The 19,038-nt window shown below is 40.5% G+C and overlaps 1 protein-coding gene across 2 annotated transcripts in view; it reads right to left on the reverse strand.

Annotated features, from left to right (window-relative positions):
* Positions 1-19,038, reverse strand: part of mpp2b (MAGUK p55 scaffold protein 2b) — a 49,820-nt gene that overhangs the window by 1,792 nt on the left and 28,990 nt on the right. For both annotated transcript variants that reach the window (XM_023286332.3, XM_023286331.3), the window contains 10 exons: positions 17,329-17,429; positions 9,212-9,364; positions 8,791-8,946; positions 7,842-8,069; positions 3,391-3,522; positions 3,163-3,265; positions 2,032-2,100; positions 1,764-1,925; positions 913-1,115; positions 413-541 (listed from right to left, as the gene is read on the reverse strand). In XM_023286332.3, coding sequence (XP_023142100.1) covers positions 413-541; positions 913-1,115; positions 1,764-1,925; positions 2,032-2,100; positions 3,163-3,265; positions 3,391-3,522; positions 7,842-8,069; positions 8,791-8,946; positions 9,212-9,364; positions 17,329-17,429 — 1,436 coding nt within the window. The remainder of the gene's footprint in view (positions 1-412; positions 542-912; positions 1,116-1,763; positions 1,926-2,031; positions 2,101-3,162; positions 3,266-3,390; positions 3,523-7,841; positions 8,070-8,790; positions 8,947-9,211; positions 9,365-17,328; positions 17,430-19,038) is intronic.

Consider the following 19,038-nt stretch of genomic DNA (forward strand, 5'->3'; position numbering starts at 1 on the left):
AAGGCATCCTTAGATGTAATCAACGGATACAAACAAGAGTTTAATGCTTCGAAACAGAGCTAATCTGCTTTATCAGGCCTGTGTGGTTGCAGCTTGATCTCATCTGACTGAAAGCATGAGGAAACATCTGCTTAAATGTCATCACATCTTGATTCAGCTGGTGTTGGGGCCTCTTGCCAGGTCATCATTGTAAATGAGAATTGTTCTCAACTGATCTTACCTGGTAAAATAAAGCATAATAAAAAAAAATAAATAAATCTTGATTGCTGTAACAGAGAAAGTGACAACTGTTTGCAACATCGGCCACATAAAACCAATGCGAGGAGCAGAAACAAAAGGACAGTAAATTATAATAAGTTAATGTACTGGACTTTAATGGGCTTAGTGGAGGATGAGATGAATGAGAACTCACCGTTAATTGTTTGGTGATCACTCCTGACTCAATCGCTGACCTATTCATCGCTTTGAGGACCTCAAAGTCCGGTGCTTCAATGAACACAACGTAGGGCAGGAATTCAGATGTCCGCAGGACTTTAAGAGCCTTCAAAGAGAAAAACAGTGAAGATGTGTCACAACCACCTCATCACTAACCAGCAAGTTGCTCAGCTCAAACACAAATACAATAAAACAGATAAGAATGTAGTTAGAGTGTAACTGCAGCATCTTCCTCTAACTTATTTAATGTGTGTAAATAAAATTAGGTGAGTGTTTTCAGTGTCTTGCTGATCATAAGGAGATTCTTCTGGATAAATATTGAAGATGTGCTTAGAGTGAAAACACTTCAGTTGCAACAAACTGCATAACTGATTTTATACCTGAGTGGTTTACATTGAGAAAACATGACAAGAATTGATAATGAAAAGGAGAAGGAAGAAATAAAGAAGGAAAGATCGGTATAAATATGCTCTCCACCTGTGGGTTGACATCCAGGATGCAGATCTTTCCTGTTTCTATCACCTCATGTATGGAGTTGATCTTGGTGCCGTACAGATTCCCGTCATACTCGCCGTGCTCCAAGAAACGGCCATTTTTGATGTCACACTCCATTTCGTTGCGAGTCATGAAGGAGTACATTTGGCCGTCGCGCTCATCCACCTTTGGTTTTCTGGAAGTGACTGTGTAGTGAAGATAAATATCAACACAGAAATGGATTCATTTTAAGCCACAAATATTACACCAAAGGACAAAGTTCTCAGAGGAAATATGAAAGCCAATGTAATTTCAACACTTTGACGTGGCTTAGCTGTTTGCACTGCACCAACACTGACACTGGCTCGCAGAAATATGGTAAAATGCAAAGATAAGCGCAACATTTGAAGAAATTATTTTTTAAAAAATCCTTAAATCTCAAAACAAGATGTTAAAGAAAGGCTCTTTTAAGTGAAAATCTGAAACACATACTGTGCAGCTGTTCAGTTGTCAATTATTAAATAATCATAGACTATTTTGATCAATTTGTTTGATTTAATTTTAAGACAAAAAGTCTACATTCTCTGATTCCATCTTCTTAAATTTTATTAATTTTCTCATTTTTGGCTCCTCTATGGCAGCACATGGAATATCTTTTGATTGTGGACAAAACAAGACATTTGAGGAAATTTGATTGACATTTTCCACCATTCTCCCACATCTTACAGATCAAACAACTAATTGATTAATTGAGAAAATGATCTACAGATTAACTGACAATGAAGGAAAATCATGGGTTACACTTCTGGTGTCAGTGCTTGAGGTGGATTCTGATGATGAACAGCTGCACTCACAGGGGATGGTGGTGCCGTAGCGTTGTGGATCTGACACCAGCAGCTTGTTCTTCAGACTCCGACGACCGACACCCTGTGCTCCAATCAGAACCAGCGTCTTCCTTCTGAAGGGCGGGACTTTGGCAACCTCCTCATAGATCCGCAGCTCATGTCGATCAAATTCTAACCAGTAATTAGACATAACAATGTAATAAACCGCAGGGGGATTTTTTATTTTATTTTTTTTTAAAAAGCTCATACAAAGTGTGACCTTACAGATTATTTTTACCTGCATTTTTGGTGGTGAGATACATCATCTTTTTTTTCTTCTTGCCACCCATCCCTGCACACAGAGGACCTGAGACAGACACACAAAGTGCAATCAGACCTCCAACCCCCGGCACTTATCTTTGTCAGCCACTTTGACAAAGGCCCTGTTACAATGATATAGTATGAAGGTGAAAGCTCCGCCAGGTCATAAATTCAAAGTCTTAAAGGGCTATGGGGAGACTCTACCATTAGATGGCACTGTGCACCAATACTGACCAGTGTGTGCAGGCAGTCTGCTGCCAGGGAACACCTGTGACTAGGAGATCTGCTGACCGTCTGTTCAGTATGGCAGAATATTTGGCCATAGGGGAGAGAGTCTTATATGGAGGGCCATGCATGGAAAAATGTACTCGGTTATATTTAGATGTCAGAATTCAGCTCATCAATGTGTGGCAACAAATAATTGTGACTTTGCCATTATGAGCTACAGTGCTAATTATTAAATCTCTACTGACTACATCGCCATTATCAGATCTTATCATCCGAAGGTGTTCTGTTCATATGTTTATTCCAAACATGCTCTCAGTTGGTATAATAGTGTGCTGGCAGACGGATGTGTCCTTGCCCGGCTCCAAGGGCAGTACAGTTGGGCTGTCATCTTCCTCTCCGCCACAAGTGAAGGGCTGGCTATGACTCACCACCTGTTTTGTTGCTGCTCAGGACTCTGTACGGAGCAGATAAATCTAAAGAAACAGCCTGTTTTCACTCCACGTCTCCTAACAGGAGAGATCATTATTGATCAGGTTTTTATTTACGGCTGTCTTATCACCACTCCTCAATCAAGGCTCCTTCTCGGGGAGGGTAGTTTGTGAATGTCAGCCCCTGCAGCTTAATAACGAGCAGATTGGATCAGGCCGCCTGAGTCAGCCCCGATGCTCATTACCAGTTCTTCAGCGCTCCCTGACAGAGGAGCAAACTGGAGAGGGGAGAGGAGGCTGAGCGGCCGGCGCCAGATGAAATGCTCGTATGATATGGAGAGGAACAGATGCTGTCTTTGTTGCCAGGGTGTTTGTGCAGCAAGGAGTCTGTGTCGAATCTGCATAATGAGAGGCGCTTTCTCTGCTCTGCTGCGTGCAGCTAAGAGGTGTACCTGTGGTAGCGAGCTCCAGATCTCTCTTCACAAACGCTTTCCTCTTCTCCTCGAGCAGCTGACTTGGAATTAGACCTGCACTGCCTCCCTCTATGTGACAGGCCTGTGAGGAGGAAAAAAACACATGCAGCAAAACAAGAAGTGAACAAGCTAACAAGCTGGTGGAGGAAAAAGTCTCCAGTTAGCTCAAGCACAGAGCAAACAAAAGGCAAAACATGCTGCACGGACCTGCCACCAGTTGAGGTCCTCCTGGTTAAAGATCTGCAGAATGTCTCCACTGCTGAAGCTCAGACCGGCCTCCTTACAGGGGATGAGGTTATCGTGGGATGGGTCGTAATCAAAGTGACACTTCACAAAGGCCTAAACGGATAAAGATGAATGAAAAGAGGCAACATATCAGCAAGACGTTGGACAGAATAACGCAAATTTAGCAGGAAAGGCCGGCTTTTGTAAGATGATACGAAGCAAACTTTTGATGCTTGTGTGTGTGAACCGTAGTGGATGGATTAGGGGAGTAAATGTCCATCAGTGTGAAACAGCCTTGCCCACTTAAAGGCCTACTCCATCTCTCGGCCCACTTTTCCCGGCATCTCAGGGCTACAGGATTCAGCTCATAAACCAAACCATCTATCCCAACCCTCACTGACAGGACAAGGAGCCTGAGATACAGACAGACAGACACAGAGAAACAAGGAGAAAGAGTGAGAGAGACAGACAGAGAAACAAAGAGAGAGAGACAAAATCTGTAGCCATGGCAACCATCCCCTCCCCCTTGCACTTGATGTCGTTTTTTTTTCTTCTCCTGCTGAACTGATGCATGAAGATAAAAAAAAGCCTGCCAGCCTTTACTGTACTGCATTCTGTGTGTGTGTGTGTGTGTGTTATTCCCCTGTAAGGGCTTGATGGACAAACAGACACACACTAGCTCACTTCACTCGGACACACAATCACAGTCTCCTGTAGCCAAAGCGAGCTGTCAGCTGAGTTTAGTCACCACGCGACGGCCGAGCTCGAGGCCTGGAACACAGACAGCTGGATTACATTTACAGAGAACTTTTGGGAAACGATTCTCATCGTCGCTCAAACTCCTCACACAGCGCGTCCTCCCACACGGCTCTGAACAGCACAACTGATCATTCTTTAATGTCTCTGACAGACAGACGCCGCCAGGTGTTGAAGAATTTGGAGCACATATCGTGGAAGAAAAAGGAAAACGAAACCCTTGTACAACCTCATTTCAGAAAGCAAAGGTCTTCACACGATGTATTGTAGAAATGTCCTCTCACACAAAAGTCTGCATCTTGAGAATCTCACAATAAAGCCATGACTCACAACCCTCTCTTTTCAGGGAGCAACCCAGAGAAAGAGAAGGTTGACATGTTTTCTTAGATAAAGGCAGTTTTACAGAACTTCTGCCAGACTGGATGCTGCCCTGTGCATCTACACTTTCTACCAAGAGAGGCGTAAATAAACAGCTGTAAACAGGATTTTTACAACAACTACATGACTACTGTTTTATAACCTCCCGTCTTTTATTTTAGTTCAAGATTTCACTGCTTCACCACAGACTGAAGAGACTCTCTGACCTGAGGCAGATGGAAATTCCATTAGTTTTACAGGGATTGAGTCAAAAAGTATCATAAAATTCTGAATTGATGATGTGACTAGAGAAAAAGTTGGCAAGAAGTTAACCAAAGCCATTACAGTTTACCGATGGAGGCCACAACAGTATATTTTTGTAGCAGTATATTTTGGCTATCCATGCAGTAATTATCAACAAGTCACTCTAAACCACAAATGTCACAGCTGAGACTAAAGAAATAAGAAATCACTTGGGCATATATATATATATATATATATATATTTGTGCCAAATATCAAGTCAGGTCATTTACAAAGTACACAGTAGGATCAAACTCAGAGTCTCCAGGAATATGTTGTGACACATAAACAGATAAAAATATAAATTACATAGTAAAATATAAATAACTTTTAGTGCAAGTAAAGAAGAGAAAGTGCAGTAATCAGAATCAATGACAGTGTTACTTCTTACTTTTCTATTCTTGCCTTATGTATCTTACTTATTTTTATTTTTAGCATTGTCCTTACTTATACCGTGACCCTAATGAGGATTAAGTGGTGTATAGATAATGGATGGATGGATACTTTACTTATATTTTAATGCTTTTCTGTTGGGCCCTGCACTTATTCCTATGTTATATTGAGCAGCATCCAGCACCAGAATTTCCTTTGGGATTAACACAATTCTATCTTGTCTTATATTATCTTAATTTGGACAGTATAGCAGATCAGACTCACTTAACATTGCTGATACATTTGCAGGTAGGGCAATAGAGGCATATCTGTTAAGTACATATATATGTTAAACTAATCGTGAGAAGGCAAAATTATGGGGCCATTGTTTACAAACTTTACAACAATGTATTTCACAAACTAGTTAGCAGCTTACCGTAAAGACACCATCTGACTCCACACCACTGTCTGTGATACATACTCTGCTACATGTGCTGCAGTGGTGAGAGTTTTGTAAACAATGGAGTCACAGCTGCTTTGCTGAGCAAATTTTATGATGACACTAATTCTATATTACCTCAAGTATATTTCATGTCTTGTTCATTATGTTCTGTACAAAAAAAGCTTTCGTATAGCTGCATATCAAACAACATTTTTGCCGATACCAATGTATTTGTGACAACCTAACATCAGCCAGCTTTCTATATATGTATGCAAACTTGTGGCTATATTCATATGGTTTGAGTACTGATAGAGTGTAGTGCATACTGTTGATCACAAACAGCAATGAAGAGATATAAAATGCATGTGTATGTATGAAAAGTAGACTCGGTTGTATAAGGCAGATCGCAATGTGTTAAAGTTCAAAAGTTTCAACTTTAAGCTGCAGGTGTAGGAGGCAACAGGGTACCATTTTTAAAAGCAATGGCCTACTGTATGTCTAAGTCTGTGATAATACTCCTCTTCGCACACAAACCCTCTCTACATCATTTTCTCGTGGATTATGTTCTAGTATATTTCGGTCTAGTGTAAGGAATTAATTTAGCACGGCTTCTTCAAGCTCCACTGTTCCCTTTCTTCTGCCGCTGAGACCAATCAGTCACAGACTTGTATACGCTGCATCCTTTCATTCTCCCATCCTATTGGCAGTACATCACCAGGCAAGATAACCCCACTGTTTCCCTTCGCTCTAAACTGGGTCACATTTTCAGTGTGACCAGCCTCCTCTGGCTCTTCGAAAGCTAAAGCTCATTAGATAACACAACCCAAGGACAACACTATGAGTTCCTTCCATGTATGATTTTCAACCATTACAAATAATCTGTCGAGTAATTTCCAACAAATATTTGATAAGCAACAGACTAATACATCCTTTCAAACTTAAATGCTGCAAACACATGAAAAAAAGGACAAAACACAGAATGTCAGATGAAAACTCCAGTGTCATGATCTGTGTGTGCGATCTCTCGTTTTCTTTCTTGCTCGGGAAGATTTAAATTATTGATCTGTTATGCATAAGCAGAAAACTACTTTACATTTGGATAACTGACAAAAGTGTAATGCAGGTCTTACAGCCAAATAGCCAATGTCATCCAGAAAGTCCTGCTGTAAGATTAGATACATGATCTTTGGCACAGCATACGAGCTTACAGAGAGCACTTTGGATGCCAGAGAGGACAGTGAGTGGGACGCACTTGACCAATGAAAATGACAGTATCCTTTTAAACAAATTATAAGTTTTTATACAATATCTATTACAAGATATATTATGCTTTGACAGGGGAAATTCAGAGTGGAAGATTACTGAGATGTTTAAAACGAGAGTCACTTTAATTCTTCTAAATAACCACAGAAGAGATATGACTTCTATGTATCTACAAATGAGAGTGAAATGAACCGTGAGATTGACAGTGGACAGGTATGATATTGGCTGCAGCATTTCCGTATAGTCTAGCGTGTGTGTGTGTGTGCGTCAGATTAACTAAAATGAGTTTACACAATAAGTAAGAGTCATGATAGGTGAGCAGGTTAATTCAAAACTCATCATTTTGGTATTACATTTGAGCTTTTATTTTGCTAAATTGCACTTTTCATTTCAGGGCAGCCTAAACCTTTGTGCGTGTCCCGACTGCAAGAACCACCCCCGCAAAACCTTGTCCAGGGGCATTTATGTGGGAAAACATACCATCTCCAATGTAGGAACTTCTGAGCTCAGTATTGATTGATGGGTTAAAATCAGAAAAGATATTGCTGACTGGTTAAGGTCGAAGAGGATGACAAGGACCTTTTTCCTGCCTTCTAGATGTCCTCATCAAGTCTTCTCTCCTCTAACATCAACAAAAAATTCACCATATTGGCTAACATTACACCGTTCAGTTGTTAAATTTCTATCGTCTTCATGGAAGCGCAGTTACATCCAGTAACTACTATTTGTTGTTGCGTGGCACAAAGGGAATTAACGCTGAGTCGAAGCTCTTACACTGCAAGGAAACGCTAAAAGGGTCGATTGTAGGGCCAAACTTGTGAACTGCAGTGAAAAGCTTTCTATTATTAGCTTGGTGTTTGGTAGGAGTTTTAACAGAGTGTCTAAATGCACAGATAAGAAGCACAGTTTGGGTTTGATTTGACCGTCGATGACCAGCTGACCTGTCTCGGTGTGTGCGGCTCCTGGTAGCTGGGCAGGATCTTCAGCACCACGCTGCCACTCGCCTCCTTCAGCATCTCCTGGAGCACTTTGGGGTCATTGCCCACCTCCTTGCCGTTCACCTCCTTGATGATGTCGCCCACATGGAGCAGACCCTGCTGGTCGATCATGCCGCCATGGAGGATCCTGGCGATCACCAGCTCGCCGCTCTCCACTCGAAAAGTCACTCCCTGCGCACGTATAGACAGTGGAAATAAAGTCAGCATTTGTTATGTGGCCAAACCAGACTAGAAGACCCGAGAGAACAATCTGGCAAAGTCCCCCGCTGCACAGCAGTTTAAAAGACAAGTGGGGGTGAGGTTAAATGTTGCAGTTACTGCAAGGGATGAAGCTAATGCAGAAACACCTTAAGCTGAAATCAGTATAATGGCCACTAAATGCTGTCTGCAAAAAAATAACCTATTACCATTAAGAAGACATATTTATCTCTGCTTGCTTGACACGTCTCCAAGGCTATTAAGGCAAATCCAGCCTTATTTTCCCCTTTAGGCTCCACTTATGCTTCCGTAACTTTGATCAAATTTGGAAATTGTGACACCAGCAATGAGCTACAGAGACCTGTGAATGACTTCACAGAGAGAGTTTTAAGGGGAGAAAGTGACAAACTAGAGCACCTCGCAAAGTTCTCATTGAGCTCTGTGTATTAATCAACAACATGTCAACCAGATGCTGATAAATCCCTCTCGTTTTGTGCTACAGGGCTGTATAAATCTGGCTTATTTCTCTGTTTAACAGTGGCACAAAAGGATCTCATTATACTGAGTGCATGTGCTGCACCAAAGGCATAAATCATACCATTCACTGAGGAATTTTATCTGTTTACAATTTATAGCAGGGCTCAATCCTGCCTTGGTGATTCAGATGTGCAGCTCCTTAACTGAGCAGACTTACCAGGTGCTCACCAGACACCTTGCGAATGCCGACCATCCTGACTGCATCTGGTGGAACAGGCTGGTTGTTGAGGGCTGCGTCCATGAAGGAACAGGGGCTGGGAGGGGGAGTCTCATAGTTTTTAGATGCCACAGAATCGTGGGTCTCCAGGAGGGACTGCAACATAATGACAGGCGATAAAACTATCGATTATGATCACATAAATCATGCCGTAGCGCAAAAACCAGGTGGTAAAGCTGTGGTCTGTGTGGACACTGCACAGACTGACGGATATAAGCTACTGTAGCTCCGAATTAGTGAAATCTATGCCAGCAGAACATGCATCATTAAGCATGTACATCACACTGAAAAGCAGCCAAGGCTTCAGCCCGAGCGCATATTAATTAAATCTACAGTTTGCTGTGAGATTTGAGCTCCAAACCTGGAAGTGAGGCTCCTTCAGGATGCGGACGAGCTCGTCGGCTGCCTGGCTCATGTGTGCTAGCGGGCTGAGCTCCTTGAGGATGTCCTGGACCAGCTCCACGTTGTTCTCGCGCACGGCCTCCAGCTTGGGTTCTTCAAACCGCTCATGGGCCTGGAATTCAGCGAGTATGAAAGACACATTACTCAGCAAGAGCATTGCCTGATTGTATAAAAGCTTTGGCTCTCCTTTAAATGCTTTTCTTTCCCACCAGCCGACTAAAACCCACAGTATTTTCTTTAACTTTCAGCTCCATTAGTGCCACCTTCTTGGCGAGCAGTTAATGCACGTCAGTGCGTTACAATGAAACGTGCTCTGTGGGTGTGTTTTGCTTCCATTCACAGAGGTCGTAAAGAGCACCGTGACGAACAACAAAAACAGCAGCCACAAACCAAGCCCCTGCTGAGAAAAGCAAACAGCCCGTGTTCATAAATCTTGACTCAAAGATAAGAAAAGTAAGCACAAAGTTGAGTTAAATCTTGGGCCCTGCAGGTTTTCCAATGTGTGCTGTGAGACATCAATATTTCAGGGAACATTAATTTTTCACTTTCTTCTCCTCTACCGCCAAGGACAGAGGTGGACACGGCTTCTGCACCTCTGGTTCAGGGTCACAGATACAAAATAAAATATTGTACTTTCCTCACTGCTTCTGACATTTTCAGACTGTGAATCTAGATATCAGTTTGTATTATTAGACTTAATATACCATTATATTTGGATATAAACAGTGTGCTGTATTGTACTGTACTGTATAAACCATTCAGTGCCTTCAGAACTTGCGAGCAGTTTTCAAAATATAATACAAATGCAATCATTTACAGCAACACCATTGGCAAGTGAACGCTAAACAATGTTGTATTTGAAGATTCACATTGTCAGGCAATCCCACAGAGGATTTGTCTGCTGGGACTGACTACTACTCTGGCAGCCACGATGCTTGTTTGCTGAGAATAAGAGAGGAAGAATCCCTGCCGAGAGACAGGATACAGCGCACGTGCACACAAATAAATACGAGGATATTCACACACGCCTGCACGCACAGTCACACACACACACACAAATCACTGTAAGTGCACAATACTGCACTCAGAAGGATGCAATCACAGCAAATACCTTCATACACAAAGCTGCATCTAAAACACAGGGAGCTCTTCGGCCCTGTGCACCGAGACGGCAGCAGGTGGAATTTTTGTTGCCTCATGGAAGTGAGCTTGTGTTAGTAGCAGACACTACTTATCCTCCTCCTCTACACCTAGACGTTTCAGCAGTGAAAGCTAATGAGCGCTGCCAGGCAAAAACCTATTGATGACAAAGCAGACTTACACTTATAATAAGTAAACAGTCTCTTTAATGCCTCTTTACAGCTGCACAGGTAGAACTCAGCTTCTTGGCTTTGGCTGAGATGTTCAGCATCAATTCCGTAACATTGCTCCCTGTTTTCATTTCAGTGCCACATCCTCCATGTCCGTGTTGCTATATAAATAAACACAGCTCGATGGCAGGTTTTTAAGATTTTACTTGGAATCAGATTTACTCCATTGTGAGTTCTAAGCGCTGCATCAGACATCTGAATGTGAATACAAGCTTTTACTCTTGATTTCTGTTTCTGTGTGTTCAGCTAAATGTCAATAGCTGGCAGGAAATGGGGGAATAATTGTCAGTATTTAACCTCTTGGCACATGTTAACTCAACTGTTTTGCACCAGCTACTTAGTATGGTAGCAAGATTCATTATTTTGGAGGCCGCATGGAGCTATTTTACAAACACACTGGAGTCTCATTACACAGTCTGAGGAAATGTGATGACTTGGAAGGTAGTTTGAATAGCACGGGGTCTATATTTAAATGTCTAAAAGCAAGTGCCAGCTCATTGAGTTGCCTAAACACCTCAATTGTTCCTGATAGATGCACAGAAGAGCTGAGCACAGAGTCACAGCCACAGTCATATCTGATCATCTTAAAGCACTGCAGAAGCATTTTTGCATTTTAGCTCCTGTTGTCAATGTCTAATCATCATCCTGATTCATTACAGAACTGTGGATTGTACTGATTGCATCATGAATGTGTGCAAGCGAGGACCCCTTGCTCCGTCTGTCTAGCTCTCTATTAGCATGTTCTTCAGTCCTCTGAAGAAGTGAAAGCTTGTTAAGTGTTTATAGATCCAGCGTTGGGGTCAAGAGAAACCATCATCTTGGAAATCCTTTTCGCATCATTCAGCAAGGCTCACCGCTTGCATCAGCAAATGAATCTTTTATGAGAATGCTCGTCAATACGCTGGTACCAAGAAGCGCTCTGATGGACGCGCAGCACAAACACCAGTGTCATGCTCCTACAAGCAAACCATCACAGACAGACTGCAGCTTCACTGAGCAACAAGCTGCAGCAGCACTAAAAGCAGTGAGTGTATTATCTGGGCTTAAGTTTGTATAACATCAGCAAATACATCAGTAGCTCTCCTTCCCATGTCTATTAAAAATATATACTGCTTGCCCATCCTCAGCTACCTGTTCCTGCTTCTCTGGGGGAACAGAGGAGGTGAGCAAACTTTATTAGTTATAAGCTCCTCTCCGTGGACAGAAGAGTCTCAAACAGATTCCACTGCAGCGTCTAACTCTGCCTGTCCCATTCCTGATGGACAAATCTGCCTACCTAAACTAATGAGCGTTGACAACACAAAGAGAAGGCAAAAACTTTCTGAGTGACATAAAGTGTACATATACTTTTTCCTTACACACTTTGGCAGCGCACAACAGTGTACTTTTCCCCCCTTCTCTTCCTGTTGCTGTGGGAAAAGTCCACATTGTTAAAAGGCATGTGAAACTGTGCTCTTGGCAAGAAGTGGAAGGAGAAGACTTTGACAGGAGAGAGAGAACATAAGATGTAGTGGGATGAAACTCTGAAAAGACCGCGTGCCACAGCTAAGCTCTTTCGCTCTTCTCCCTTCACTTCAAAAAGCTAAACTCTAACAACGACATCACTCTTCTCCATGTAAATACTAAGAAGTGGCTGCGGCTGGTTCCACATGAGGAACGCTGAGGAATGGTGTTTAAATGTCTTCCTCTGTGCAGAAAGTTTTTGAGAAATCGGTTGGATTATTCAGCTATACTATCTGATACAGAAGCTTGCATATGTCGTGATGATTGAAGGAATATAAGGATTTCAGAACATTGTAGAGAAACTTAAATCAAACAGAAGTGTTGGCTGCAAAAACTGTATTAATGGTAAATATTTTTGAAATCAATCAACAAAAGCCTGTCGTCTATGTCTACATTTTTTGGACCAACTTTACAAACAAACAGAAAGTGGATTTTACAATTTTCTCATTTATTCTTGCAGACTGGACATCAATTTGAGAGCTGTAAAACTTGCTTTTAAGTATAACTGTGTCAAAGTGATTCTTGATCCATCCATCCATTATCTATACACCACTTAATCCCCATTAGGGTCGCAGGGGGGGCTGAAGTCTATCTCAGTTGACTTAGGGTCACCAGTCTATCACAGAGCTACATACAGAGACAAACAAGTGCACTTGCATTCACACCTACGGACAATTTAGAATCACCAATCAACCACAGCAAGTTTCTGGACTGTGGGAAGAAGCCAGAGTACCCGGAGAAAACCCACGCATGCACAGGGAGAACATGCAAACTCCATGCAGAAAGATCCCAGGCCAGGATGCGAACCGAGGATATTCAAGCTACAAGGCAACAGTGCTAACCACTGAGCCACTGTGCAGCCTGTGATTCTTTATTATACTTATTATTTTCCTCTAAACGACTAGAAACTCAGTATATTAAATTCATGTCAACAAGTGAAAAGCGTAGCAGTCATATTGGACTCATATCTCAGTTTTGAGCCTCACATTAAAAACATGCCTAAAAATGCATTTTATCATTTGAAGCCAGACTGTGACTGCTTCTCTCTCAAGCCAACACAGACACAATTCTCCACACTTTTATTACCTCCAGGACTATTGTTGCTCTGCTATCTGCTCCCCCCAGGAAGAATATACCTCAAATAGAGCTGCTTTAAAGCTCAGCTGTGTTGACAAAGACCAGAAGGAGGATTCACGTTCCAGCTAAAGTCTCTGCAGAAGGTACCAGCCTGCTTTAGAAGAGATTTTAAGGCCCTTTTGCTGGTTTATAAGACTCCTAATGGCCAGATTTGCTTTTGTCTAATGAAACTTCCTGAGCCCTCAGGTATCTGACAGTGGCCTTTTAATTACACCAAAAGTCACAACAAAAACCCACACTGAGGCTTCCTTGTGTTACTCTGGCCTTCCTGATGGCCTCAGGGCTGCAGAGAAAGTTGATATTTTTAACCACAAACTCAAGATCCACCTTTTCGGTCTGGCTTCTAAGTGATTATATTTTTCATGTATTACATTTATTTGTCTATTTATTTTTACATTGTAGTCTATTTTAGTTACTTCTGCCACACTCTTTCATGATTGTCCTTTTCGGCGATTCTGAATCTTAGACCTATCCTGCTTGTGGTGTTTCTTCATTGCTTTTATTTATGATGGTGCTTTCTCAGATCCTCAGTCTGGGCTTATGAGAGGAGATGCTGGTTAGGGTGGTATTGCGTTTGTTGTTTTTTTTTCCTTTTTGTTGTGTATTCTGTATTTTGATCCATTCTATTTGTATAAAAAGTGCTATACAAATAAAGCCTGACTGACTGATTGATATATGGGATGACTATATGGGAATTACAAGCACAGGATTTTGCCACACAGACACCTGTGCTGTCTTTTCTCCTTGTACTTGGCATTTAACCCAAATCTAATTACTCATACGTGACTAATACAAGCAGTGAAGTTAGGGGTCAGCTATGGTAGTGGTTGCTATAAATCAGGTAGGTTGGGTCAGACGGTCGAGCTGATCTTATGTGGAACCAACCCTTCTTCTTTCAGTGATGTAACCAAACAAAAAATACAGTGCTACAATGAATAAAATTCAAAATTTTTACAGGTGTGAACATTGTTGGAAACATTTAGGATAATGTAGAAATCAGCTAAATATATAACACAGATTTTGTCATTTTTTGGTGTTTTAATCCAAGAATGTTACCTGTTCTGTCTTTAAATGTATGCTGAATGCAATGAATTCCAATAATATTCACATTTCACGGTGGATAAAATGTACTAAAACATCCATAATCTCTAAATCAACTCCACACCGACAACCTGCCTAAATCATAGAGAATATAAAGAAGCGAGTTATTTTCCATTCAACATTATTGCAAACCAAATTCAGATCCACATCTAAAGCAGTCAAACAAGTTTTTGGAATGAATGAATGTGAAAACTAATAGCTGTCATTCATTTCTTCATCTTTCATTGATCATGGCGGTTGCTGCTCCATCTACACTTGTCATCCTGTCAAACATGATGAATGTGCTGTTCTCTGCCGGCTCTGATTGGTTATAGAAACGTTACATTGCCTTGTTAGAATGACTGACAGCTGGGAAGCTGTGGAAATGTTAACAGTCCTATAAGAAGAGAAATGTCTGTATCTTCTTATATGCTGAGGCAGATAAAAGCCTTTCATGCATTTTTGTTCAATTTTGTGTAATTTTGTGTATCCCAACAAGATGCACTGCAGGTACATGAGCCAGAGGAGTGAATTAACTGGTTTTAAGTTTGTACAGCATCAGCTTCTGTCCCTGCTATGTACAACATACAGTATGTCCAGCTTCTCTACAAGTGTGAGAGGAGAAGTTTGAACTTTTCAATCAAATCAAACACATGAAACTGCCGAGAAATACAGTGAAATTGATCAGAAATCCTGCTGGTGATAATACCGAGCAGCTAAGAGAATCGAGGCGCTGTTCACTTCCTTACGTTTGGGTTTTCATCTGCCTATCCAGCGTACACTGAGTGAAAATAAAATACCAGATGTCTCTTTTAATTTGCATTCTCAACTTATGAGAAAACAATGAAGCAAGACCACTGAAATGGAAATGTGATTGCACTTGATGAATGTAAGCTGTCTTTTTAGGATAATTACTGCAAGATGGAATTTAAATTTTAAATGTAATAATGGGCACTAAAAGTTTCCATTATCTAATGCAATTTTAATAAAGCTTCTCACAACTCAGTGAAAACATAATGGTTTGTCTTCACTGTTAACGTAAGAAGCTGATGCTAATGATGATACTCACATAACGTTAATTTAAAGGCAAAGATGCAAAATGACAGTTTATAATATTCATTTAAATCATTAATTTGCATGCACACAATACGATTCCTTTTGCAGCAGGCACAGTAATTGGCATACGGTTTAATATAGCTAGTCTATTTGGTTAGGAAGCAATAGTAATGTAAGCTGGATTCCTTTCTCACACGCTTATACATTAATTGGTAAAAAAAAAAAAAAAAGTAAAAAATCTGTTAAAGAAACAGTTACAAAAAACCTGGCAGCAAGAATGGTAGAATAAAGGTATTTACTGGCTGATTTAAATGCAGAAAAAACAATGTAATTTCACAGTCAAATATTATAAAATAACAAATTACTATTTGCAAAATTACTTATTTTTGAAGTTAGTGTAATTTAAAGTTTTGGTCTGCTTTTTGTTTGTGTGTTTTCTTCAACAATAACCGTAAACAAACTTTTTTTGGGGGGGATTTTACAAGACATTATTTACATTACCATTCAAAAGTTTGGGGTCACTAAGAAATATTCTTTTTTGTTAATGTGGTAAATGACTATTCTAGCTGGAAACAGCTGATTTTTAATGGAATATCTACATAGGGGTGCAGAGGAACATTTCCAGCAACCATCACTCCTGTGTTCTAATGCTACATTGTGTTAGCTAATGGTGTTGAAAGGCTAACTGATGATTAGAAAACCCTTGTGCAGTTATGTTAGCACATGAATAAAAGTGTGAGTTTTCAGGGAAAATATGAAATTGTCTGGGTGACCCCAAACTTTTGAACGGTAGTGTACTTAACACAACAGGAAAAATCAGTAAAACTGCATTAAAATCGGATTTACCATTTTTCAATCCTTAACTCTCAACAACATTTTTTGCTTTTTTTAAATGTAGTAAAAAAATGTAAATTTTTACAGTCAGAATGAAAAAAAATACCATTTATTAAAAAAATACAGATATTCGATGTGGACATTATTTACAGTTTTTTTTTACATTTAGCAAGTAAATTAAGACATATTCCTATGACTTTAATAGTTATTATTTGTAATTTAACAAAACAGAGAAAATCTATTGAAAACTGCTTAAAAAAACATTGATAGATAAATGACTTGGGTGCGGACTTTATTGATAAAAGTGGCTTAAATAAGTAGAGGCAGCATTTCACTCTGACTATTGGAATTGGTTGATGTTTTCTCAGTATCATTTATTGCTCTAACTGGGTATTTTCCATGCATTTAGCTTTTAGTCTAATTTCTATTCAACAACGTTGTGTTTATTTTATTGCACAGCAAAGCTATATTTGTTGAGCTGTAAGCTGTTGCCTGTAACCAAGCGTAGGCTGCTATGGTTGTGTCTCTAAGAGTGAGTGGAATATGTTGCACATGTTGCCTGCCAATAGATAAAGAATTGTCAAATCATGGTATTTTCTCATCTCTTAATTAAAATACTTCATATATTACATTGGTAAGAACAATTAGCCTCAGATTTTGGTGTCGGATGCAGAAGATACGTCTCCCTCAATATTTAGAACATGTGTCCAATAAAATATAAGCATGTATGTATGTTGACTCAGCAGGGATCATCAGAATAAGTATTTGAAAGCAATACAGAAAGTAGGAGTCTTAATGCATTATATTCCATTAAATTTCCAATAAAGACTTGAATTTTGTGTTTTCCTTAACATGAATAAAGACTTTTCTAGGATAAAGTGACGCAAAAAAGGCACAAACTGGAGCAAGAAATGAAGTATTTGATGCTGAAACTTCAAACGAAACCCAACAGAGCAGCGATCGGTATTGGCTGATACGACTTCCAGCAATTGATTAAAAATCGTCTTTGAATTCAATTAAAATCTCTGAGTTTCCTTTGTTACATGTCACACAGACACATTTCAGCATGCAGCACACGGTATAAAGTTGTTCTCACCACTGGGCTCTCCATGATGCCTTTGAGGAAGATGAGGTCCAAGTCATTGGCAGTTGTGGAGCTCGTGCTATCGCTCAGTGTGTCCAGCGCCTGATGCATGGCTACAAACGCAGAAAAAAAGGAGAAAAAAATAAGTTTACATTCTACAGTCACCTGTGAGAAACAGAGCGAGTCGTGCACTTACAGCAGGAGGAGGAGGAGGAGGAGATGGAACTGCCTCGCATCCTTTCTCAAGCAATTTCACCTCTGTCAGTCACTCTGAGCTTAAGTCTGTCACAAGCGACAGTATCTGTCTCCTACAACTCCCAACTTCCTGCCTCTCTCTCTCCTACACACATGTTCACACACACAAAAACAAACACACAGCTTAACAACAAGGATGCTGTGGAGAGAATAAACATTGTTTACATGTTCTTGGAGCTTCAGTAAAAAGCAGCCGGACTTCTCTTTTTCTCACTTTTTACTAAAGCTCCTAGAATCACCATGACCTGGAGACTAAGAATCTACACCGATGCATTGTTTATAGAAGCCTGATAAGACTAGTTTTCATAAGTCAGTGGTCAGATTTTGAAATGACTTTTGCAATCCGAGGAGCAGCCTCTGCATTAAACCCATAAGAGAAATACATGCATGTTTGCAACTGTTTCTCCAAGATGCAAAATCAAACTGCGACACCTCAACAGGACGTTCAATCAATCAGCAGCTGCAGCGTGACGTCAGCAGTTCGATGAAGGTCAGAGAAGGTTCAGTGTAGCTTCACAGCGTCGCTCCTGACTTAGATTATGAGTCATTAAGGCCCCAAACACACTGATATCACCTAGCAGGCATTAATCACTGCACACGAGTGTCAGAAGAGTGGACATTTTTATTCACCGGGAACATTCGTCGACTGTAATGTACTTTACAGACGCAGAGGCTTTTGTTGTCTAAGCTAAAAATACAACAGTGGTTCTTAATGCTGATGACGGAGGAAGACTGGTGGTCCACTGCAGATCCAAATTCAGACGCCTCATCTCCTAAAAAGGGCATATAAAGCACTATGGTCCAATTAGAGAGCGTCTAATTAATTTTGTGGTAAAAGACAGTGCCCCAGTTGCTTTCTGTGATTTAATTCTAACCACATTTTAAACATGTATAACCATCAAAAAAGAACATGACAGATGTATTCTTAGCATGCCTAATAAAGTAATACTGACCCACAATCACCCACAATGACAAAGTAGGAGCTACTTACAGCTGTTAAAAATGAAAACACTGTGGATGGTGGTGTGACGGCTCATTAAAGTAAGTAAAGATGCAGTGTAATTGCTGAATGTTTACTGTCACTGGTATCAAGTTGTGACTTGTTCTGCTGTGTACCTATGGCTACAATATTATAATCTATATATATTTTTGTGTATACTGTTAATATTATTCCATATTATGAATATTTGACATCATAAAAGACTGTGTATACAGTGCAGTATACAGCGGAGGCCTAAAGCAGACATGTTTGAAAACACGGCATTCAAGAAAAACACGTTTCACGTTGCACCTGCTTGATTCTATCTAAGCTTCCTGCTGTAACAGCCTGACTGTCTGCTGCAGGACGACTGGTTTATTGTATGCAGCAGTATGTGACAGAATGTCAGAATAAAATCCCACATGTGAAAAGTAGGACTTTTTGTTCTCAAACACCAGCTGTACCTTCAACCATCTCCACCTAAGGTC

Source organism: Amphiprion ocellaris, chromosome 18, assembly GCF_022539595.1.
Source record: "Amphiprion ocellaris isolate individual 3 ecotype Okinawa chromosome 18, ASM2253959v1, whole genome shotgun sequence".
Lineage (NCBI taxonomy): Eukaryota > Metazoa > Chordata > Actinopteri > Pomacentridae > Amphiprion > Amphiprion ocellaris.